Source organism: Opisthocomus hoazin, chromosome 9 (genome assembly GCF_030867145.1).
Source record: "Opisthocomus hoazin isolate bOpiHoa1 chromosome 9, bOpiHoa1.hap1, whole genome shotgun sequence".
NCBI classification, from domain to species: domain Eukaryota; kingdom Metazoa; phylum Chordata; class Aves; order Opisthocomiformes; family Opisthocomidae; genus Opisthocomus; species Opisthocomus hoazin.
The window spans coordinates 33,162,520-33,187,683 of NC_134422.1; the positions used below are offsets into that span (position 1 = coordinate 33,162,520).

The following is a 25,164-nucleotide window of genomic DNA, read 5'->3' on the forward strand; positions in this document are numbered from 1 at the left end:
TGCTCAGAACAATACATCTGCTGTGGTGTCACTCCTGACATCAGATATAAACTTCTTCCCAGCCCATACCTGAATATCAGTGTTGATACATCCTGAGGTACTATTTAACAGCATGTATTCTTTTTGCATATGCTTTACTATATTATGGAATATTTTATCTAAACACTTTGTATCACTGTCACCACCATTCACTAGGTTCATTATTGCTGCAAGAATCATCAAAATACTACCGAAGGTGAGCAACTCCAGGGAAAGGAAATACAGAAATGAGCTGGCAGAAGGGCTCACCAAGCCACTTTTAATCATTTATCAGCAGTCCTGGCTAACCGGGGAGGTCCCAGTTGACTGGAAGTTAGCAAATGTGATGCCCATCTACAAGAAGAGCTGAAAGTAGGATCCAGGGTACTACAGGTCTGGCAGCCTGAACTCGGTGCCAGGGAAGGTTATGGAGCAGAGCATCCTGAGTGCCCTAACACAGCACGTACAGGACAACCAGGTGATAAGGCCCAGTCAGCATGGGTTTTTAAAAGGTAGGTCCTGCTTGCCTAACCTGATCTCCTTCCATGATAAGGTGATTAGTGGATGAGGGAAAGGCTGTGGATGTTGTCTACCTAGACTTCAGTACAGCATTTGACACCATTTCCCACAGCATTCTCCTGGAGAAACTGGCTGCTCATGGCTTGGATGGGTGTACTATGGATGGCTGGGCGCAAAGAGTTGTGGTGAATGGAGTTAAATTCAATTGGTGGCCGGTCAGAAGTGGTGTTCCCAGAGCTCAGTATTGGGGCCAATTCTGTTTAGTATGTTTATAAATAATTTGGACAAAGAGATCGAGTGCAGTCTCAGTAAGTTTGCAGACAACACCAAGTTGGGCGGGAGTGTTGGTCGGCTTGAGGGTAGGAAGGCTCTGCAAAGGGATCTGGACAGGCTGGATCTGAGGCCAACTGTATGAGTTTCAACAAGGCCAAATTCCAGGTCCTGCACTTGGGTCACAACAACCCCATGCAGTGCTACAGGCTTGTAGAGGAGTGGCTGGAAAGCTGCCTGGCGGAAAAGGACCTTGGGGTGTTGGTCGACGGAAGGCTGAATATGAGCCAGCAGTGTGCCCAGGTGGCCAAGGCGGCCAGTGGCATCCTGGCTTGTATCAGGAACAGTATGGCCAGCAGGAGCAGGGAGGTGATCGTGCCCCTGTACTTGGCACTGGTGAGGCCACACCTGGAGTACCGTGTTCAGTTTTGGGCCCCTCACTACAAGCAGGACATTGAGGTGCAAAGAAGGGCAACAAAGAAAGGTGAAGGGTCTGGAGAACAAGTCCTGTCAGGAGCGGCTGAGAGAGCTGGGGTTGTTTAGTCTGGAGAAGAGGAGGCTGAAGGGAGACCTTGCTGCTCTCTACAGCTCCTTGAAAGGAGTTTACAGGGAGGTGGGTGTTGGTCTGTTCTCCCAAATAACAAGTGATAGGGCACGAGGCAATGGTGTCAGGTTGCATCAGGGGAGGTTTAGACTAGGTATAAGGAAAAATTTCTTCACTGAAAGGCTTGTCAAGCATTGGAATAGGTTGCCCAGGAAAGTAGTCGAGTCACCATCCATGGAGGTATTTAAAAAGACATGTAGACGTGGCACATAGGGTCATGGTTTAGTGGTGGACTTGGCGGTGCTAGCTTAATGGTTGGACTTCATGATCTTACAGGTCTTTCCAACCTAAATGATTCTATGAGTGTATGATTTTATGAAATGGACAGACAAATTAAGCAAAGTACATAGATACTTGAAGATTGAAATCAAGAGCATTAAAATAGAGAGAACGTACTAAAACCAGATATATATTGGCTATATTGTGAGGAGTACCCCATCCCCTGCAATTTCTCTCTCTTTCTTCACAGATGCAGACAAGATGACAGGGTAACTATTTCTTTGAGGTTCATTTCTTATCAAAAATCAGAACATCCGTGAGCCTGTACCATAATTACTCCAGCAGCTAATTATAATGCCATAGACAGACCATTGTGACTCAAGGACTGGACTGAGCAGCAAGAACAAATACAAAGCAAACAAAAATGTCTGTGCTTCCACGGCAGCACAGTGGCTTTAGCAATAAATAGAGAAAAGAATATGCAGAATAGAAAAAACAGATGAGAGAAAATTCAGAAAATGTATGACATTCACAAATATTCTCTACAGGCAAACGTTTTTTAGGATTACACTAAGTGTTCCTCCAAGCAGCGTACAAACTTTGAGGAATGCAGTATAAGGGGAAAATTTACAAATACAATTCTCTGTAATAGAGGATCTGGGAAAACTTCAGTCATATTTACACTGTTTCATGCTGAGCAGATGACAAGGCTAAGAACAAAACTGTTACTTACATCCTGAGCTGCCATTTGTTGGAACCAAAGTGAAGTTGGAGGCCCAGGGGTTACGCACGATATCCTGCCAATGAATGGTGTCTGCGAAGCAAAGAAATTTGTTCTGGCCAACATACACCCCTCCATTCAGTATTTCTGCATGAAAGAACAAGAGAACATATTTGTAAGTCTTTAGACATACAGCTGATTAAATCTATTGTTGTTTTGTATACTGGAGAGAGAGAGGGCACGAAATTTAAACGCAAAAAATTTGCACTGTAATCTCACTTAATACTCTGAAAACTGGAGGGCAAATAGCTTACAGTATTTGTAAACAGGGACCACTTATTTATATGCTGAAGAAAGCTGATGAAGACAGCCACTCAGCTGCTAGATGAGTTACTGGCTTTACTTGTTGTCCCACTGTAATCAAGTATGGAACAGTACTGTTATTTCTGGGTAAAATAATCTTTAAGACTTAATTCACTTTAAAAACACAGGCAATCCTCCACACTACACTGTATTTCATTAATATGTATGAACACTTAAAACATACAATAAACTAACATGCTCCACCAGGGTAGGAATTCTCTGAGCCCACAATACATGATTAGGCTCCAGTCATCACAATGTCTGGAAAAGCCTGTTTTCTGACCAGACTGTGCTGCTGTAGTACCATGATTCAAAATACTCAAATACTCAATATCTATGATCCAAATCTGAAATACTATGATCCAAAATTACCACTGACATGCCTTGCTGGAAGCTTTGTGTCAAAAGGAGATCACAGAATCACAGAATGTTCGGGGTTGGAAGGGACCTCTGGGGATCATCTAGTCCAACCCCCCTGCCGAAGCAGGGTCACCTACAGCAGGCTGCACAGGACCTTGTCCAGGCGGGTCTTTAATGTCTCCAGAGAAGGAGACTCCACAACATCCCTGGCCAGCCTGTTCCAGTGCTCTGTCACCCTCAGAGGGAAGAAGTTCTTCCTCATGTTCAGACAGAACTTCCTCTGCTTCAGATTGTGCCCATTGCCCCTTGTCCTGTCGCTGGGCACCACTGAAAAGAGTTTGGCCCCATCCTCCTGACACCCACCCTTCAGATATTTATAAGCATTTATAAGGCCTCCTCTCAGCCTTCTCTTCTTCAGGCTAAACAAGCCCAGCTCCCTCAGCCTTTCCTCAGAGGACAGATGCTCCAGTCCCCTCACCATCCTTGTAGCACTCCGCTGGACTCTCTCCAGTAGCTCCTCGTCTTTCCTGAACTGGGGAGCCCAGAACTGGACGCAGTACTCCAGATAGGGCCTCACTAGGGCAGAGTAGGAGAACCCCCCTCGACCTGCTGGCCACACTCTTCTTGATGCACCCCAGGACACCATTGCCCCTCTTGGCAACCAGGGCACACTGCTGGCTCATGGTCAACCTGTCGTCCACCAGGACACCCAGGTCCCTCTCCACAGAGCTGCTCTCCAGCAGGTCCGCCCCAAGCCTGTACTGGTGCATGGGGTTGTTTCTCCCCAGGTGCAGGACCCTGCACTTGCCCTTGTTGAACTTCATCAGATTCCTTTCTGCCCAACTCACCAGCCTGTCCAGGTCACGCTGAACGGCAGCACAGCCTTCTGATGTATCAGCCACACCTCCCAGTTTTGTGTCATCAGCAAACTTGCTGAGGGTACACTCTGTCCCTTCATCCAGGTCATTGATGAGTAAGGTGAACCTAAGACTGGGCCCAGTACTGACCCCTGGGGAACCCCACTAGCTACAGGCCTCCAACCAGACTCTGCACCACTGATCACAACCCTCTGAGTTCTGCCATTCAGCCAGTTCTCAATCCACCTCACTTTCCACCAGATGGTTTCTGGGAGATAAAAGTCTGTTTGGTTTTTTTTAATTTTCATGTTTATATCAGTTGGTTTAAAAAAAAATGGCTTGTTCCCCTATCTCTAAAGACTTTATCTGTCAAATCTCAACAAGAAAATGATCTTACAGTTGTTGGTTGTAGCACCAGGGTTTCCTCTGGCACTATTTTTTTTTTTTACCCTCTAAACTCTTCTTCAGATTCACAATTTCTCTTCTTAACCTAGCTCTCACGTTTCCAAACCAAAGGACAATTCATGTGACTTTCATTAAAGTTAACAGGAGCCATGCAGCTAAAACGTCCTGCACCGCTAAGTGTCAGAGATTCAAGCCTCAGCAAAGATATGTTGAAGGTTAGTTACTAATGGCATCTTAGAATGACATTAAGTGCTGCTATACAGCCAGGAGTGTCACACTTCTCAGAAAGACATTAAGAGTAAATCTTCACTATGGTAGCAATTATTAGTGTCGTCTGATAGTCCTCATCTCCCGGGAAAACCTTGAAAAGCTGTAGCAGGAATGCTAATATTGACAAACAACAAGGAAGGAATTACTGCATGTTTTTTTTTTTAATTTCAGAGTTTACAGGCCACCACATGTAGAAGAGAGAGCCCTCAAGAAAAGAATGTATTAAATAAAGAATCATCTGTAAATACATCCTGCCAACCATATTAATCAGTTCAGAGTATTACTATTTCTTAGAAACCTCTGGTTTAAAAGCTTGGCTTTTCATTGAAAAGGGGCTTAAAAATGAAAACAATAATAATAATAATCTTATACATAAAAGAGTCCAGATTAGAGATACAGCAATGATCTGTCTGTATGATACGCTTATGATCCCTGAAAAAAATCATACAGCATCTGTTAGCAAATCTGCTGTGGAGAAAAAGTGGGACTTCGAAGAACACTTGAAAACATGACTAGTGATGATTTCTCTGTGTTGTTCCAGCTATACAGGATTACCTAATACATTATGGCCCACATTTTTATTAAAAATAACATCTAACAAGCAATAAAAAACTGTAAAATCTACATTCATAGCTTCTTAAACACCTGCACATGATTCCAAATAGTGTCAGTATCAGTTGGTACATCTGAACACCTGCCACTGGCATACTTTGTAGTTTTTAGAGCATTCACTCATGGTAATACCTATCAAATTTTCTTTTCTGCTAGGAACTTAGATGCATTCTTGTACAGCAGGCAGCATCTCACTCTAAAAGTAATTCTAATAGTTTCATTTGGTGGAGTAATACTTTTTTCAGCACAAAAGTAACCAGAAAGTGAAAGCTGACAGCTTTCCTTTTGATTTACTAAAGGTAAACACGGCAAATGCTCTGATGTCCCTTATCACTGAATAATAATTGTTGTTCCTGCTGCCCCTTCCCAAAAACATGATGCAGTATCTTTAATTGCTCTGCACTGTACCATTTCACACACATGACAGGATTAAAGTTTATAGGTCTATTCATGCAGTGAGGTGAGATATTAAATAACCCTGAGTTCAAATTTAGTACAATCTTTAAACTTCCAGCTCTGTGGGATCCAGATTCATTCCCTTTCTACCTTCCCATTCCAACCTGCTATGCCACTTTTCTTTATGCTTAGTCCTCAGCATGTGTAAATTAGCACACATATATTGGCTTTAATGACTTGAGAAACTCAAATGCATTTTGCAATTCTCTGCTCTCTCTTAGCAAGAACAATGCCTGGCAAGACCGAATAAACCCTGTTGCATGTCAAGCAAATGAAGTACAAATGTAATCAATATACAATAGAGTTACTGTATAATAAAGTCATCATCTCATTTTAATTTACAACACTGAAATTGAAAGATAAAGCTAAACAATAAACAGGGGGAGAAAGGCAGGCATCTCTGCCTATGCAGAGGAGCTAGCAAAGGAAGCCAGGCAAAAGGAGCTTTCTTCTCCCGCATGCAACACCTGAGGCACCTCTTTGCTCAACTTTTTTCAAGGCTGGCACAGGAAAGAGTATGACGAGTCCTCTAGTGAATTTTGTGATTTCCACTGCAGAGAAAGAAGCTAGTTCCTGCCGAAAAAGCACTAAGCACTGCTCACAGTGGAACGTATTTTAGATACCATTTTGCAAAGAGTATTTTTATCTTCTAAAACAATTCTTTGTGACATTGGAAAATTGTCAGTCTAAGTACAACACTACTGCCTGGGACAGGGGGCAGAGCATTCAGCTCTATCAACTACTGACTGAAATACCTGCTGTACTGTGCTGGCAGCAACTTTTACACTTGGACTACTAGGTTGCTCAGGGACACAGAGTTACAACAGCAGATTTTGAAGCACAAGTCCCGCTAGCTTTCATTGCAATAAGAGTTCCAAAAGGTGTCAGACAGTTTTGGGTGCCTCGCCATAAGATACCGATGGCCACACTTACGAGTACCAGGGCTGCAGCCGGTGCTCTGAGTAAAGGAGTAGCTCCAAGGTCTTTTGCCACTTGATTCTGAAGTGAATGCAAAATCTTATCATCTTCCTTATTAGAGCTACTTTACTGGCTTAAAAGCAGTATAACTCTGTAACCAAAATTACATGAAAATAAATCAGCAACTGCACTTGCCACTGACTTCAGTCATTATTTTGCCTGTTGCTGCCAAATCACAGAATCACAGAATGTTTGGGGTTGGAAGGGACCTCTGTGGGTCATCTGTGGGTCATCTAGTCCAACCCCCCTGCCGAAGCAGGGTCACCTACAGTAGGCCGCAGAGGACCTTGTCCAGGTGGGTCTTGAATATCTCCAGAGAAGGAGACTCCACAACATCCCTGGGCAGCCTGTTCCAGGGCTCCATCATCCTCAGAGTGAAGAAGTTCTTCCTCATGTTCAGACAGAACTTCCTCTGCTTCAGTTTGCGCCCATTGCCCCTTGTCCTGTCACTGGGCACCACTGAAAAGAGTTTGGCCCCATCCTCCTGACACTCACCCCTAAGATATTTATAAATGATTGTGGAGAACTTTCATTTGCACATTATTAAAATTCTACTAAATAGTTATTTACTCAGGAAGCTAAAACAGAAATGTATTATCTGTTATATCTGCTATTTCCTTGCTTTGAAGTGGTCAGAGAAAGGGGAAGGAGTCAATTAAGAAAAACTGTTGGGCATGTCTCAACAATAACAACTTCAAAAGCAAAACAGAAGATATCTTATACCTTCCAAGTGGCCTGTCCTCTAAGGAAACAGCTGTCGTTTACACTACACCATATACAGGCATACTTTGCACAGACGTATTATATAATGCATCATGATGATACCTTAAGTTCCAAGGTGAGCTTCCATTAGAGCTGAAGCATCTTTGCATGCTGGCAGTGCTGAATCTTCACCATCATCACCCAGGTGATGGGGATCTGTTGTCAGATACTGTCTCACTCTCAAAACACTATCATATTTCACCCTAGATGCTGAATGCGTTATTTGAAAATGGCTTTGGCCTGGAAATTTCATGCCAAACCAAGTCTTTTGATCTCTTAGCGCAGCTGATTGCTGATGACCCACTGGGAAAGCACTTCAGGTCTATCATTAATAAGCTATGTCTTAAAGGGTAATGAGAACGGGGTGCTTTAGGAGACAATAGCTCATCCACCATCAATCAAGATCTGAAGTTTTTTTACAGACGATTTAAGAAGAGTTGGACTGTGTAAAATTGAAACGTCACATTTGTATTGGGAGGTGGGGGGAGCTTGGTAATGAAAATGAGAGTTTTAACCTTCTCCATTTCAGCTCAATGACCATACTCAAAAGCTCATGAATGCAGAATCTGTGTACCAGCTAGAAGCCCCAGACAGCCTTCGATCTCAATTACACAATTTCAAGTAAAGATTATTTGGGTCATTAGCTGTAAGTCAGTTTCAAGGCTTGATGGTAAAAGCAAGATAGTCTTTATTTCTATCAAAAACATTCAGTATTATGTGCAGTCTGTGGGCCTGCACTTCCAACTGCTCAATAACTAAGAACACTGGATTGCAGGACCTGAGCATAAATCTTCCAAATCTAGCTACCTATTTTGTGTTTAAATAAAAATGGAGTCATTTTGTTATCTTTCACTGAGTTTAATGGGGTACCTTTTCACCATTTCACTGCAAATGTGTATGAAGACAGGCTCACGGGGTCCTTGTGAGTCATTTAGCTACTTCACTAAAGGACAACAGGCTCTGGTCAACTCTTTCTTTGGTAGTCTCCCCAAAGGGAGTATCTCTTTCATAAACAGGTTCAGCCATATTAAACTATCTCAAAGATGACATTTGTATCTGCTCGGATTATTCCTCCGTCCATGCAAGTCCTGAATTCTTCTTTCTCACAGCCTTATTAAAATTAAGATATCAAATCATGTAAGTGTTTACTTTGTAAAAGGAAACAATACCGCAAATTATCCCACCCTTTTACGGTATACATGCCAGAGTTACAATATACGCTCCATGACTACCTTGTTCCTGGGGAAGTGCAAGTCAGTGTGCAAGTCTGTGTCAGGCCAATGGGCCCTGTTTGACCTTGCACTCTAAGCAGTTACTGAGACCATCGGGCACACAAAATGCAGCCACATGGCCCCAAAGGGATCAGTGGATGGAGAAAGTAATCCATAATACTATGGAATACAGTAGAAACAGCTGAATCAAACAAGTAATGCAAAAACCCCTCACCCATCCAAAAGGCGAGAAAACAGTTGGGTATAAACTCAATTTGAGATGTGCTTCTGTTCACAAGAAACAGACCTGTTCTTAGGTATAATCTGTTCTACTCAACAGACATGGCTTGTGCTAAAGGAAGTGGTCTCTCTCCATGATCCAGATAGACTGACTTGTCCTAGTGGCTGCTCAATTTAACTCCTCTTGCAATGATCACAGCAGTTTCTGCCTACTTGGATCTTGATTCCTCTAAGTGTTCAGGCTCAGGTTTACATTTAAACCATCTCCTTCCCTTCCATTCTAGAGGAGGCTTCCTACTCCTGTAATAACTACTCTACTTTGATAACGGAGAAGAAAAAGAAGTAGCGATTCCCACCAACACTACCTTTGTTAACCATACATCTGCCATCAGTGTCACATATCCTTGATATTAATTAACAACAGGGTAGACACAAAGCTGTATGACCAGCCTTAGCTCCAGCATTTCCTTTGCAGAGGTTAACTGCAGAAGCAGCAGTAGCTGTTTACAATGTTACCCACTTCATTTGTTTGCTTAGGCCTGTAACTAGTGGGGTTCCCTCAGGGGTCAGTACTGGGCCCAGTCTTGTTCAACTTATTCATCAATGACCTGGATGAAGAGTTAGAGTGTACCCTCAGCAAAACTGGGAGGTGTGGCTGATACATCAGAAGGCTGTGCTGTCATTCAGCGTGACATGGACAGGCTGGAGAGTTGGGCAGAGAGGAATCTGATGAAGTTCAACAAGGGCAAGTGCAGGGTCCTGCACCTGGGGAGGAACAACCCCATGCACCAGTATAGGCTTGGGGCGGACCTGCTGGAGAGCAGCTCTGTGGAGAGGGACCTGGGTGTCCTGGTGGATGACAGGCTGACCATGAGCCAGCAGTGTGCCCTGGCTGCCAATAAGGCCAATGGTGTCCTGGGGTGCATCAAGAAGAGTGTGGCCAGCAGGTCGAGGGAGGTTCTCCTCCCCCTTTACTCTGCCCTAGTGAGGCCTCATGTGGAGTACTGTGTCCAGTTCTGGGCTCCCCACTTCAAGAAAGATTAGGAGCTACTGGAGAGAGTCCAGCGAAGGGCTACGAGCATGGTGAGGGGACTGGAGCATCTGTCCTCTGAGGAAAGGCTGAGGGAGCTGGGCTTGTTTAGCCTGAAGAAGAGAAGGCTGAGAGGAGGCCTTATAAATGCTTATAAATATCTGAAGGGTGGGTGTCAGGAGGATGGGGCCAAACTCTTTTCAGTGGTGCCCAGCGACAGGACAAGGGGCAATGGGCACAATCTGAAGCAGAGGAAGTTCTGTCTGAACATGAGGAAGAACTTCTTCCCTCTGAGGGTGACAGAGCACTGGAACAGGCTGGCCAGGGATGTTGTGGAGTCTCCTTCTCTGGAGACATTAAAGACCCGCCTGGACAAGGTCCTGTGCAGCCTGCTGTAGGTGACCCTGCGTCAGCAAGGGGGCTGGACTAGATGATCCCCAGAGGTCCCTTCCAACCCCGAACATTCTGTGATTCTGTGATTCTTTTCCAATCACTAGCTTTTGAAAGCTGTTTGACCATTGACTTTGCAGGTCAGGAGCTTTCATGTAGTATGTTTACTCTGTTACAGAGATATTAATTTTCAGAAGGAGATGCTAATTGCCTCACTTCTTTGTCCAGTCAAATTCTGACCCTGATGTTAGCAGCCAAGTGCTTGATTTACTGTTTTCATAATATAATTTTTGGGGGGTGACAGGTAGATTAACAGCTATAAAACATAACATTGTAACAATCCACAGGGCTTCCTGTGGGTTTCTCCAAATCAAGGAGAGAAGCAGAAAAGGGCATAGCAGCCCTTGTGGGTGGCAAGATTGACATGAGTCAGCAGCGCATCCATGCAGTGATGAAGGGTGATCACACAGTGGGCTGCAGAAGCAGAGCCAGCAGATGAGGGAGGTGATGATACCCATCTGCTGGGCACTCGTGAAGGTGCATCTGAAGCACTGGGTCCATTGTGGGCACCCCAGTACAACACAGTTGCTGCCAAACTACAAGAGAGTCCAAGGAAGGCCCACTATGTTGGTTAGAGGCCAGAGGACTTGTCATGGGAGGAGAGGTGAGAGGACCTGGCCTTGTCTAACCTGAGGAAGGGATGACTGGGGAGGGGGGGACACCTAACTGAAGATTGCCTCTACCTAAAGGAGGGCTATAGGGGAACACAGAGCCAGACTCTTCTCAGAAGTGCTCAGACAAGAGGCAATGGGCACAAGCTGCAACATGAGAAACACTGATTATTCATCAAAAAAATATTCTTCACAGCAAGAATGGTTAAGCACAGGAGCAGACTGACCAGAGAAGTGGTGCTATCTCCATCATTAGAGATTTTCATAAACAACAAAACACCTGATCCTTGTCTGAAGTTGGTCCTGCTCTGAGTAGAAGACTGGACCAGATGACATCCAGATATCCCTTCCAACCTAAATTATTTTGTCATTTTATGATTATTAATCATCTACTACCACAGTACTTACAAGAGTCCATGAGCAATCCATTCTCTCCATTTTTATAAAAGCATACTTCATTTTAAAACTTTACATACTGACAAGCATTCAGTGATGCAAAACACCCATCTGGAAGATAACATATATTTAAAAGCATGTCACGTGTGTGTAAAGAAGTGCAACAGTATTTGAAATACAGAACCTGTGTCACCGTCACTGTCCCCCACTTCATGCAAAGGGGACATCTGGAATAAGAAACATTACAACTTGCAGTATGAAAGAACTGTTGCACTTCAACCTTTTAATTTTTGTTAGCAAAAAGAAAATTGTATTAATTTAAGCCACTGTAATGTCACTGTAATGAATCACTGATGAGCTTCAAATTACTGTCTATGGAGACCATGACACATTGCTAGCTCACCCCAGAAGGCACACTCTTGAGCTCAATAAGAGCAGCAATAGGCCAGCAGTCAGAAATGAGCAGTCACTTCATTCACAGGAGCCGTGACTTAACATTCAGATAGCACAGTGCTACCTGATGGGGATATCTGCGTCCCAGTTAGCAGTGACTGCATGTTCAGGAGAGGTGAGCCGTTACTGCAGTGCGCTGGTGTGTGCCTCTTCAAGGAGTCCTCTGACAACACACCATTATTTGGCAGTGCTTACCTTTCAGTTGTTCCAAAAACCATACCTCCAAGTATGGGCTTCAGCAAGGAAGCACAGCTGTGAGCGTCTGATGATTCAAAAGTTTCTAGAACCTGCTGAATCCAAAATAAATCATCTCTCCTCTGTCCTGTTCTTACTCTTCAGCAGAAAGCCAGCAGAAGGGGAGATGATGTGCAGCACATTGGGTGCACCAACAGGACAAACAAAGTCTCCCTGCTGTCTCAGCGGGCTTCAGAAAGCCTGGAGGCTCTGACAGATACCTCAGTACTGGAACTCATTTCTGCTGTCCGGCAATCTTTAATGGTGAGAATCCTGTGGGACACAATCTGGTGTAATAACCCAAAGCAGCTGTATCAGCGCTTGCCTTGCAGTCTTTCATGACACAGGCCCCGCTTTCTGTGTCAAGCATCCTCCAACTTTGTTCAGCAAAGACTGAATAGACCCTAACACCACTTCTTCTGTCGTCTTGAAATGCTACCCCTGCCCTACAGCTGCAACAGTTCCTTCATCTGTCACACTCATCAGCCTCTGCAAAGGTGCAGCAACAATGCACAACCAAGCCACCCTTCCTGGACCACCATGATGGTTTCCCATTCATTTCCCTCATAACTTCTCTAGAGCTTTTGCTGTGATTGAAGCGTTTTTCCAGATGAATGGTTTCTACTCCTGAGGGGCAGTATGTTTATTTGCCAGCTCTATAACATGACTGGCTTCCAGCAGAGTTTCCTAGTGCCTCCAGGACATTTTCATTGGCTGCAGATTCACCCACAAACTCTACAGAGAACCACCAGTCAAGATTTCCTGGGGGTAGGATTGCAGACTGATCCTTCCACCATCCTCCGTTGCCTATGACCAGCTGTTCTGCTAGTTCGGAGTCCTGGTATACTATACTGGGACCTAAACCTTACTGTGCCACTGCTCCAACAGGGACTCTTCCCACCTTCTTCCTTCCCTGATCTCAAGGGCAGTCAGCCAACAGTCAAGGGAGTCCGAAGAAACATGGGGCAGCAGTGGCAAGAGCATCCTATTCCAGGCCAGAAAAAGTGGATGCTGATGCTCGAAGCCACCTAATAGGTTGGGGGTCCATTGAGCCAAACCGAACCCTTAAGAAAACCAGCTCTCGACTGAAGACTACCTTTCAATTCATATCATCTGTGTGGGCCAAATTTGAAAAATGGCACTGAGAGTACTTATTTTTATTTTTTCCCCTAAACTTTTTACAAAGTTCTCTCCTCATAGGGTGTTCATATCATTTCTCCACTCAGGATGAGACTACATATGTTGACTGATTCACATCTCTGTTGCCAAGACAGACACAAGCATTTTAAATGCCTCTCCTTGTCAGGACATTTGCTATGTAATATTTTGATCAAACCCGTAATGTTTCATATCTGCTGGTGGCAGCTCTCAATTTATCTTTTTCATCTGCTGAGCTACATAACTGTGAGACTATCGTGTCCCCGTTCTCCTGGCATCAGCTCTTTATAAGAGGCATCTTGCGAGGAAATGTTGCATGACAATTTGTCTGCCACTGCTGCTGCACCCTGCCCAAGCAGGCTTTTCATGTGAAAGTCAAGCAGCAGAAGGTACAGAAACCTCGGCAGGGCCAGGGGCATCTGAATGCAGCAGGGTTTACCTGCAGCATCCCCAGAAGCTTCAACTCTGGCATTATTTGGTAGTATATTTTTTAATTCTTTTCATACAACCACTGACAAATTCAAGAAACCTGCTTTCTATCTCAAGCACATCTGGCACTCAGGCCGCGCACTTGGCAAACAGACTGATGACCTTCTGTTTTGCAGTATGCCTCGAGTACATCCTGGTTGGCATCAACATGCAGAAATTCCTTCTCCCGCCGAAAAAAATAGTCAAGATCTGGATGTAGCGGTAATTTCCTCCATTTTCTGAAAGGCTGTAAAAAATTACTGGCTCCATAGAGCCCTTCTCTTTTAAAACTGTCACAATGTGGCTTGGAATAATCCTGGAAAGGTGCCCAGACCCACGTCCAGCTGCATCCTGCGTTTTAGTACAAGCATTTGCATACGGGCTGGTAATTGGCATGCAGCTGGTTTTATGTCAGCTCCAGCAATTGCATAACCTAACTAATCTTTTTTCTGGGCTTGAAAGAGGAGTCTGTGTCCGCTGAGCTTAAAATTTCTATATGGGATCTGTTCAAATACATGCTCACATTTCTATGCCACGTTGCTAACCCCTCCTGAGATACAGTGTCGATTCTTCGAAGAGGAATTTTAATTGAAATTTGTCTGAGGTGGGAAGTGCCTGTGCTTTTCCCTGGCTCTCCTGTACTGAAACTGGGCGAATGACATCCTGAAAATCCTCCTCCCGCACAGAGGACTGTGAAGCGACTCTTCTTTGGCTCCTAGGAGCAGTAAGGACCTTGGACTGCATTTGCCTTCCCAGTACTGTGGCTGGGGACAGCCAGCTAGCCAAAAGAAGGCCTCTAAACTGAGGAACACGCATGTTAATCACATCAATCAGTAAGGTCACCTTTGTAAGTTAATGAGTTTGATAAAGTCTGAGCCTCAAGTATCCCAAGTCACATTTTTTCCCCTTTAACTGCAATTGCTGAGAGGTCACTGTCAGTCCTGCTTCTGGCTTTTGCCTAAATTTAGGTTTCAAATCTGGTGGGATGTCAGGGAACTTGTCCATGCTGCTGAGCTGCCGACCCTGTGGAAACAGAGCTGATGCATTCCTGCTAACTGTTCTCCCTCCCCAAAACTCACATGCCTTCTGTGATCATCATGTTTGACCACATCCTTTTTGACCTTAATTATGCATGTGTTCTGTGCATCTATTATAAGGTACTAGTGAAACAGTGGCATCAACTAAAATGCAGCTGTTAACATAAAAAAATACAGAATTCAGGCCAATGTTCCTTAAACTATTAACCTCAAACCAGATGCTTAGGCGAGGCAAATAAGCACATACGAATTCATGCCAAAATAACCACTTTGGATAGTAGGAGGGTAAAGCAATGGGTGACAAGGTCCTAAGCACAAGAGAGAATTCAGGGTTAGTTCCTTCACTTTTTTAAGACTACCATCTCTCTCAGGTGTTCTCCAGTTCTTCTGCCCGCTCTTAAATACAAGCTCTTCTCACCTCCCACCAATCCTAATTTTATAAATGCCTCATCCTACACATCTAGCTTCTTAAAAGCCACCACAAAAACACCCTCGTCTTTCCATCAATATTTTGATTGCAACCGACATCGTTGCAAACATTCTCCCAACACACATCTTTCTTTTCCCATCAGACGAATTGCATTGAACCCGAGCTGCTCCCAGTTACGATGCACTAGATCAAGAGTGATGCTGTGGCCTGGAGTGACATGGAAGTAAAACTGCAGTGAGATCTATGCCTCTATTAACAGAGGACATACTGCGCTCCCAATAGTGGCTTCTCACATGGTGGACAATCCCTATTCTAACTCATTTCTGCTCTGTACCCATGCAACCTTGGCAGGAACATGGGTTGCTTTCCTTGTTGTATTTGATAGCAGAATACACTTTCCTCCCAGAAAAAGGATCGGTTTGCTTCCAGCGTTTTACTGCTCTGCAGTTAAACTAGCCCAAACAGCTTCTTTCTGCAGGCAACGAAAGCGCACATTTTGTCCTTGTCTACATTCTAGCTAAACTGCAGCTGACATTGATTGATGATATTTATTTCAGTGAGATCATTTTTAATAATGTAGACAACAGGAGGGAAGAGTAAGAGCCCAGACCCACCAATTCTGCCATACTAACTGCTATCCTTAGCATTAAGAACAAGTCTTGGCAATTTTGTGCCAAAGAGCTTCCCAAATAACCCTACACAAGAGAGGGAGAGCACACAAACAGACCTTGGGCTGTGAACAGAGTTGCTGAGGGTGAAACAAAGAAGCTGTTCTCCTGATGTCAGGGCTCAGCTTGGTAGGGTTCAAGCCTGAACCTCTGCCCTTGCATTGCCGGCAGTTAGCTTTGTGGCTTTTCTTATCATTGCCTTTCAAGGTTAATGCATCTCGTACACAATTTATAAATAAATAAACAAATTATCGTAAGAGATACCCTGAGTTATAATGTCTTTCTCAGTCCACTGAGTCCTGTGCCCCAGAACTGAGTAAACATTGGTAAAGGGACTGGAATATTCATCCAATCAAATATAGGGAGAAAAACATATTCTTCTAAGTTATTATAAGTCTTTATTTGGCTTTAATAGTTTGTCTTTCTCTCAAGCTTCAGAAGTTCTAGCTCAAATTGCACAGGCAGTCAGTGTAAGGCTGTAGAAGTTATATACCTGGCTATTCCTGGTCTTCAAAGGCTACAAAACATATGTTGGTTGGCAAGAGCAATTATTTAGCAAAGTTGAAATGATGGTTCCTTTTTACAAAGGCTGGGATGAAGCAGGAGAGGGGGAGACAACTCCTCGAAAGTCAAGCCTTGTGAAGGCCTGTAAGCTGTGTGCCTCTGGGCAAATTCCCAAGGCTGAAATCTCAATGAATGTAATGGTTCTTAATTCCACAGGATTTCTAATTACAGCCAAGAGAAGGTAATGAGATGTGATGTAAATGTTTAAATGAAAACAAAGAAAATAAAAAGCCTGTCAAATTTACTAGCCAGTCTCCCAGACGCAGCTCCCCGCAGGCTGAGCGCCCGGGCGGGTGCTCAGAGCAACTAACTGATTCCACGGACAAAGTGACAGGAGAGGAAAATAAAATGGCTCCCAAACCATCCTCCCCACACCTTGTTAGAGGCTGTCTGCTAACAAAGGCGGTCTTCTCTTTCAGTCCACCTCCATAAGTCTGACTTCGGTGGCTACAAGAAGCTGCAACCTGGAGCTCCTCTACGTTCACAGGAAAATCTCCTCCTTCCCATCCCAAATCTCCCCATATGGCATCTTCCTGCTCTTCTCCAGGGTCTTCTCCTGGCTTTGGGGCTCATCCACAGCCTCACTGCCTGCTCCACCCTGCCCTCCAAAAGCACACAGGCACACGCACTGGGGGCTCTCAGCCAGGGCCATGCTGGTCCCAGCGCGCTGTAGGGAAGCAGCCTTCCTCCCGACTGCAGCCTTCCTCCCCCTGCCCCACTGCAGCCTCTGCCACGGAGCGTGTGGCACCCACACGGGAGCTGCTGCCAAAGCACCCTCCCCTGTGTCACCCTACACATTACTGCCTGGTCTCTGAGCTGCAGAAGACAGCAAAAGCCTAGCACTCTCACCCACAGAGAAGAGAGACAGCTTGTTAAATGCCGTCACCAATGTCTCACCTACTCTATTAAAAGCTGTCATTTTCCTGTCACAAGCTTAAATGAAGATTCCCACTCCCACAGGGCGAGGGGCCTGGTGGTAATTTGGGGAGTCCCAGAGTGCTGCAGAGCACATCATGCAAGAGAACAGAGTGAAGGAGGGTCACTCATGGAGTGCTTCGCAGGAAGGAATGGCAAAGGGTAGTTAGGCTGAGTGCTGTGGTATGAGCAAAATGCATTCCAGGGTTTTAAACCCATCAGTCACTGGCTTTCACTTTTTAACATACACAAGAATCTTGCCCTTCTCTTTCCCCCCCTGTTTTACACCATTTTAAATTCTTATAAAAGGGTCCTGTGAATGACCCATGTGTCAGATGGAAACATCTGTAAATCACTAGCAAGAGACAGCAAACAGTTCCCTGAGCACCCACCATCTCTGCAGACACACGCAACTGCTGAGAAATCCCACCAGAAGCCAAGCCTGGGGTGCAACACACAGCACAGCTGGCCATCCCCACTGACAGGCCAGGCAGCGTACCCCCACCACAGAGCAGCTTGCAGGACCACCTCCAGCCCCCTGCCTCTGGGCTAACCCAGCAGGAGAGGAAGGAGGTAAAAAAGGCTCCACGAGGTACAACATAAAATTGGACCTTGGTCTTCTGGGCAGTAAGGACAAAACACAGCTGGCATATGAACAGAACCATCTCCTTGCACATAGGAAGAGGGGAAATCCCTGAAACACACAACACACATAGACTTCAACATACCAGAGCAAGAGGTACCACAGGCAGATGCGAGACATGTCTGAGAGATCTCTGGAAATCACACTACTCGTATTTGTGCATTTCGGAAAGACCTGTTACTCTCAGATGAATTGGACCAACATCCATTTAAAACCATACTGGCGATTACGGCCTTAATAATAGGTTTGGGGCTTTTTGTGGGCTTTTTAAGGCACCTTTTTTTTTTGCAAGCAAATTTTGACACATGGACTGTGTCAGTCTCTTGTCTCAGCACCCTTCAAACTTAATACCAACTCAATGGTTCAGCAAAACTCCCACTGGGGCACTGCATGGGGTGCACATGTGTTGCTACCTCCGGTCTGCAGTTTTTGGATGGTTAGTCGTTTTTCACTCAAAAGCTGCCAGGTGCTTTCCAGGGGAGCATAGGCTTGCTAAGAACAGAAGGAATTTTTGCAAGCAAAAAGCAATATTCCTCCTCCCCCTTTCCCAGGCAAACACTGTGGTTTGACAAGATGAAGCACATTCTTTATGATGGGACTCAGTGCTCAGGCCTAGCACAGCAGCACTGCACAGGTTGCAACCAAAGCAGATCTCAGCTGAGGATGTGCAAGAAGAGAAGAGCATCATCTCCACTGCATACATCTCTCCTATGAATTTGCCTTGTGTGAGGATGTCTCTGAGGGGGTAAGCTGGACAGTTAGGGAAGGAAGAGTTGGGCCAGAGCAATAATTTGGATAAGCAAGCTCATCTCAGGCTCATCTTCCTCCTCAAGCTCTGCAAAGCACTCCACTTGCGTGAACATGAGCTCAGCCTGAGCTAGCTCAAGCCTTGCCCCCTCCCATAATGTGAACAGAGGAGAAAGTGTCCTTGACTGCCTGCCAGCACTTGTCACAAGAAGGACAAAGTACTCACGGCTCCAGCGGGCACTCTGAGATCTCTGGATTCACACGTTTACTAGTCTGGGATGCAAAATATAGCTCTGAGCAGCTCTAAGAGTACACTGTTGTAATAAATGTATACATATAAAATTTGTTCTCAAACCGGCTGATGGAGAAAGAGGAGAAGCCCTGTGATGAATGGGTTAACTTTGTTCATGAAATCGCATGTGAATGTTGGAGTTTCTTTGTAACTTAAGCTGGAGCCGCACAGACATCCGGAGGAGTAAGTAAAGCAAGCAACCATTTGCTGAAGGGAGATGGCCCATCTGCTGATAAGCAAAGCAATGACTTGGGGGATGAATGAGCAGACAGCAGGGCGCCTGAGAAAGACTTCGGTCTTCGTCCCAACGACCACCGAGAGGCAGACAACGACCACCTGGCAATTAGTTGCGCAAGCGCGAACACAACGCAGAGAATACCAGAAGTCACGTATGCAGGAAATGGGAACTCTATAAAAAGAGGGGTTGCATCTGTTATTGGTGCGGACCGTTGGCGGAGCAGGAGGCTCCCCAGCCACCCAGCGCTGTTTTGCCTGCTTCATCGCTTGCTTAAATAAATTCTATTGCTAATAAATTCAAAATTGATTAATTAACAATTGGCTCTTCAATTTGAATTCGTCACAGGAGGCGAGCTTCTGTAACACTGTCAGCATCATCAGGACCTGATGGCTGCTGCCACAGGTGCTGATGCCTCTCTTGCACTCGCCCTTCTTCACCTGCTTCTGAGTTCTGGAAGAGGTGATTTAAGTCCAAACAAACATGAACCTGAAGCTTCTGTTCACAGTTGCCTAAATGTGACATGGAGATGATAGCTGGTTCAACACAGAAATGCAACTGCTAAAACGCCACCTGCTTCTCTCAAGGACAGCGTGCTATACTGGATACGAACACTGCAGCAGGCTGAACTCTGCTGGACACTGCCCACTCTCCCTGTACCACACAGTACATTGGTAACTGTGTCCTACTCAGGAGCCAAATCCTCTGTTTTACCTCTTGTCTTGGTTTCAGCTGCTGCCGGTAACAAAAGCGCCACGCAGCCGCCCCTCCCCCGCCGGCGTGCGGAGGAGAATGGAAAGAAACAGGCAGAAACCGGTGGGTCGGGATAAGGGCAGTTTAACAGAACAGCAAACGGAGGGAAACAGGAACAACAACGGTACAAATAAGGAGAAAACACAACAACAAACCGCACAACCCAGACAGCCACTCTCCCAAACAGGACCGGCGCCGCGCCCCCCCCAAGCCGCGAGAGAGTCCCCGCTGCCCCGCCCCCCCCGGAACCCAGTGTGACAGCACATGGTATGGAATACCGGGCTCTGTTTGGCCAGGTGGGGTCAGCCCCCACCCCCCGGCTGTGCCCCTTCCTGGAGTCCAGTGAAAATTAACCCTGTCCTGGCCAAACCCAGGACACCTCTCTAGCAGAGCAGACAGAAATCAGAAGTCCTGGCAGCTCTTACCTGCATCTACCTCTCAGCATGCCCAGTTGAAACATGAACTTGTATCCTTCAAAACGGCAGTGCCAGCAGGCCACAGCAGCACCCATATTGTAAATTAAACCTAATATATGGCATATAGGTACTTGGAGGGGTCTTAAAGAAATCTCAGCTAAGAAAAAAACTTAAAGATACTCAGTGCACTGATTTACAAAAAGACAGAAGGAGAATACGATCACACATCCAATACACAGCAGAACAACCATATGATGATGAAACAACCACCTATAATTACAAATTTAGCAATTTTTTTCTTTGGTGATTTTGATTCCTTTTAATGAATAATTAACATTTCCCAGCATATGAAATGTTTCTTGCCAGAAAAGAATAAGCAGGAGACTAGATATGTCTCAAGGCTGGAAAGAAACCCATTCAGATCTTCTGTTCAGTCATGGGATTTCCGTACATTTTCCATTTAAACCCATAACTCAGTTTTATATTTACTTTGTTAATTAAAACTGAGATTTATTAAATTTGTAACTTAAAAATCCAATAAAGAAGAAGCCACCATAGGCAAAAGCATTTCCCTTGGTATAGCTGTTGTAGTAGGCTATCAATCAGCTATGAACACAGATACACAAATTGACTGTTCCTATCAGAAAATGGTAAAACAACATCCCACTGACGTAGGAAAGTTCTGCTTGTCAGCGGCATGCATCATTAGTCCATAAAACACAGAACTATATTCCATATAGGCAACTTCAAGGATGAGGTCTTTTTCCTCTGAGGTACTCCCTACGCTATATTATTATTACTTCAGTAATACCTCTCTCAAAAACTGATTCTATGCTAATATCCTGGATGCAGGGAAGTTGGAGTAGACAGCACTCTATACATAAGGGATACCAAAGCATGCTGTTCTTTACCTCAGAATTTTTTCCAATAATTTTGAACTGTTCATTAAATTACCAATGCTCTTTGTATGAGCAAGCAAGACACTGAACGAAAAGGCAAGCCTGAAGAGAAATAGTGCAAACCTGCCCTGAGAGCTTTCATGTGCTTCCGATTGCTAAGGGGTACGACAAGCACTTGTTCAGGACTAATATATCACTGGGCTCTTCTGAAGAGCCTGTTGGGCTAGATAGGAGGTAAGGCAGAAACTGGATGGGATGTTAAGATGCATTCCTTCAGTGCTCTTCCCTCAATGATTGAAATATATGTAAGAGAGACAGGGAAGTCTTCAACTTTTTAACCTTGCCGTATATTTGTGGGAAGGATGTACCGACTTCAGAAGTTTGTTTGCTTGTTGATTCATTGTGTAATTAACCTTGTGCTTATGACTCAATGAATTGCTAAAAAATCCTGTGCATACATTAGTGCCTTTCTAAGTAAAATACATTCTGGGTTCTCAAACCAAAGCCTGGCCTAATTATACAAATTATTACAGTAAATATTTGGGACTGAATATGGTTTCTGTCTGGTGCTAAACAGTGGTTAATATGTAAGAAGGGAAACGTGTAATGAACTTTATCGATTCTCTTGCATGAAAAATTAACTTTTAGGCTTAGAGTTTCTTCACTCTCCATGCAAGTGAGATTTCTCAAAGACTGCAAACATGTTTTGCTGTAGCTCTCAAATGTTTTCATTTCTTTGCTGTGATTGTTTGTGCAAGTAAATTCCTGCTCAAGAGAAAACCAGAACATACCCGATATCCACATAAAAGAGCTTGCTTATCACTTTAAACCAGAAAAATCCATGTGGATTTCCATCTCTTACTGCCTGTTCTGGCATATGGGAGTTTCAAGCACTTCACTGATGACCAGAAATGAATGGCGTGATCAGCATAACCAGCCACCATGCCCTTCAGACAACAACTAGATTTAACTTCACCACAACAATTTTATCAGCAACTCCTAGCTAAACCTGATGAGCAAAAAATATGTGTTGTGTTATTATGATTGAAAGATAAAATCACGTTAAAAAAAACAGTTTTACAGCAATACACCAACAGGTCATCAACCTGGCTGCAAACTGCTCCAAGCCACAGTTACATCAAGTACAGGTCTTCCCATATTCTCAATCCACCGGGTCTCACGCCTATTTGCACAGCTGAGGAACACACCCTTTTGCCATTTCTCATGTTCTTTATAGTATTTTGATTTGAAACAAATACAAAATAATCTTTGGTCACTTGAAAATATTTCTACCACCACTGAAGTTTTTCTTTGCTGAAATGTATCAGTGTTCGTATATATTATTAATATATTACTTGAAAGCAAATAAATGGAGTGACCCATTTACAGGCCAATAAAATGCACGAAAGCAAATAATAATACAAGAAACTCATGTCAATTTAAAAATAGTTAAGGCCTTTAGGAAAACAAATTAATACCGAAATAATTGTCATTCCTGAACTGTTTCTTAGCCAAGATAACTTAGTGACTCAGCTCTCAGCTTGGCAATTAAAAATTGGCAAAGTACTTGATTGATACAATAACAGTACTTAAATTAATGAAGCACATAATGCCTATAATCAAGGAGAAAAACCTAGAAAGTGTCTAGGTAGCATGTTATAACACCACAAGACTTGATTTGTTTTGATTTCAGTTGTGCCTCAGTATGTTTACTAAATGTGGTTCATTTTGTAGGGACTTTCAGCTCTTTATGCACCCAGCAGTTTCCATTAAAATGCAAACTTGGTTAATGATAAATCCCAGAGCCTGCAAGTTTATGGGATGTGAAACCTACAGAAAATTTCAGTTGCCTCTCCCTAAAAGCTGTTGCTGACTATTTAGTGGCAATCAGTTGGCGGACCAGAATCTCAGAACTGCTCAGATCTGGTGCAGACAGGAAATGAACTGATGGGTTTATATGTCAAAATGAGCTCTCTGGAAACTGTCCCCTTTTCTCAGTGACTTCAAATTCTGTTCTTGAATGTTTCTGACCACTTAGCACATTCACAAATCTATGAAAGCATGCAGTATTTTCATGTACAATGCCTTTTACACCACGCCCACTGACCCACTAGCATGGTGCCTATTCTCAGATATGGGAACTTTCAGCAGACTCTGGTGGAGCTGCAGGCTCTCATTGGGAAATATTTCAGTCTTACTGCAACTGGCCTTTTGCCAGCTTCCCACAGAGAAAGCCAGACTAACTGGAAGATGTATCACCAGACTCTGACACTTCATATTTCTCCATCACTGGCAGGACCATCATCCTTCAAAAGTCCAACTCAGCTGTCTGAGAAGAATGCAGAATCATTCTTCTAAAAGTCTAAGCAAGTAAAAAAGATAAATGGATTTGGTCTCATTTAAAAGTTGTTGAAAATGTAAAATGACATGAGAAGACACAAGTGCTAATTTATTGAAGACAGCACAGGGTTAAATGCCTGTCTTTGGTAAATGCAGGCAAGCGCTCTTTTCCAAAGCTTTACTTCTATATGGGGTTCATATTATAGATATAACTTTGGTATAGATATGATGTCTTTTGCTCTAGCACCTGTCACAGTTCCACTTTCTTGTCTTGCCAAGCTCTCGAGGGGCATGCCTGCTCCCTGGAGTACCAAATGGAAGGCATCTGTCAGAGTGCCAGAGGTTGTCGTTAAAAACAAATGGAGAAATAATAAAATGAGGAAACACCCAGTGCTTGGGAACCTCTGCCAAACCTCTCCAGTTTAAGATGCCACTATTGCTGTAACAGAAGGACTAGATGAAATGGACTTGTACATGCCAGTGTTGCTGCCTTCATAAACTGCTGAATTAGTTCCCGATTGTTTTAATAATCTAGTGCTCTGCTGTATTTGGAGAGTAAATACCACCTCTCAAAAGACCCCCAAAACTTCATAAGCCCTGCTAAAAGTATACTGTTTAAAGGATGAAAAGCCATGCCTTTTATCAAATATGTAGACTAAATATGACACCTAAATGTTTAAAATAAAATCTTATGCATAGACAGCAACATGAATCTACCAAAAATGAAAGTGGGAGAGAAAAGAGCAGCTGTGTAGGCACTCAGAGGTTTGAAAAACTCCACATTCATATTATGCAGACAGAGTAAACCCAAAGGATTCAAACGCTAACATCTCCCCTTCCCATAATCCAGGCAGATCACATGATCAACACATTGTAACAAGAAGGATCCATTTGAATCACATCTGCCATAAATATACACACATGCATCAGAATCGCATGAGCTATTTTATCTAATTTGCTGCTTCTCTTGCCATCTCTCTGCTGCCAGAAGCCAACCAAGAGCCCTGGCACTCAACTAGTTTTGCTGCGTTGCTCAAGTCCTCCCTCCGCTCCATACGTTTCCACCAGTGGGAGCAGACCTGAATGACTGAGGCACCCAGCTCTACCGGCTTGCGCAGAAACACTACTGTGTGCAGGCTCCGCGCTTTGTGGAAGCTGCCTTTTCCTCAACGGATGCAGAGTGTCAGCTTTAAAAGGCTGAGATAAAAGCTGAAGTGCCTGAAACATATCCCAGATGCTAGAGTCAATAACGCGGTCAATAAAGAAAGATCCAGTTTCTTCTCTCCTGCCTGTAACACGGTGTACCTTCAGCTCACTATTCAAGCGCTGCTGCCTCTCCTCACATGTCTCTCAGATGCAGTTCCAGGAGGAAGCTCCCATTGATTCCTACTTTCTATAGACTGTTGGATCAAACACTGTACCTACTTATTTATGACCAGAGGTTTTTAAGTAACAAAGTGAAGCAAAACAGAACAAACCTGAAAACGCATAAAATGTCCTATTTTCTCCTTCTCCTTTATTCACATTCACTTTGCAAAAGTTCAGCCCAGGGGCATCTGA

At 44.1% G+C, this 25,164-nt stretch overlaps 1 protein-coding gene across 10 annotated transcripts in view; it reads right to left on the bottom strand.

Moving 5' to 3' along the window:
• The window catches only part of ERBB4 (erb-b2 receptor tyrosine kinase 4), a 687,907-nt gene that overhangs the window by 242,429 nt on the left and 420,314 nt on the right, over positions 1 to 25,164 (bottom strand). For all 10 annotated transcript variants that reach the window (XR_012764976.1, XR_012764975.1, XM_075429769.1 and 7 more), the window contains exon 4: positions 2,364 to 2,498. Coding sequence is in view for 8 of the 10 variants with exons in the window: in XM_075429769.1 (XP_075285884.1) it covers positions 2,364 to 2,498 (135 nt within the window). In the remaining 2 variants the exon portion in view is untranslated. The remainder of the gene's footprint in view (positions 1 to 2,363; positions 2,499 to 25,164) is intronic.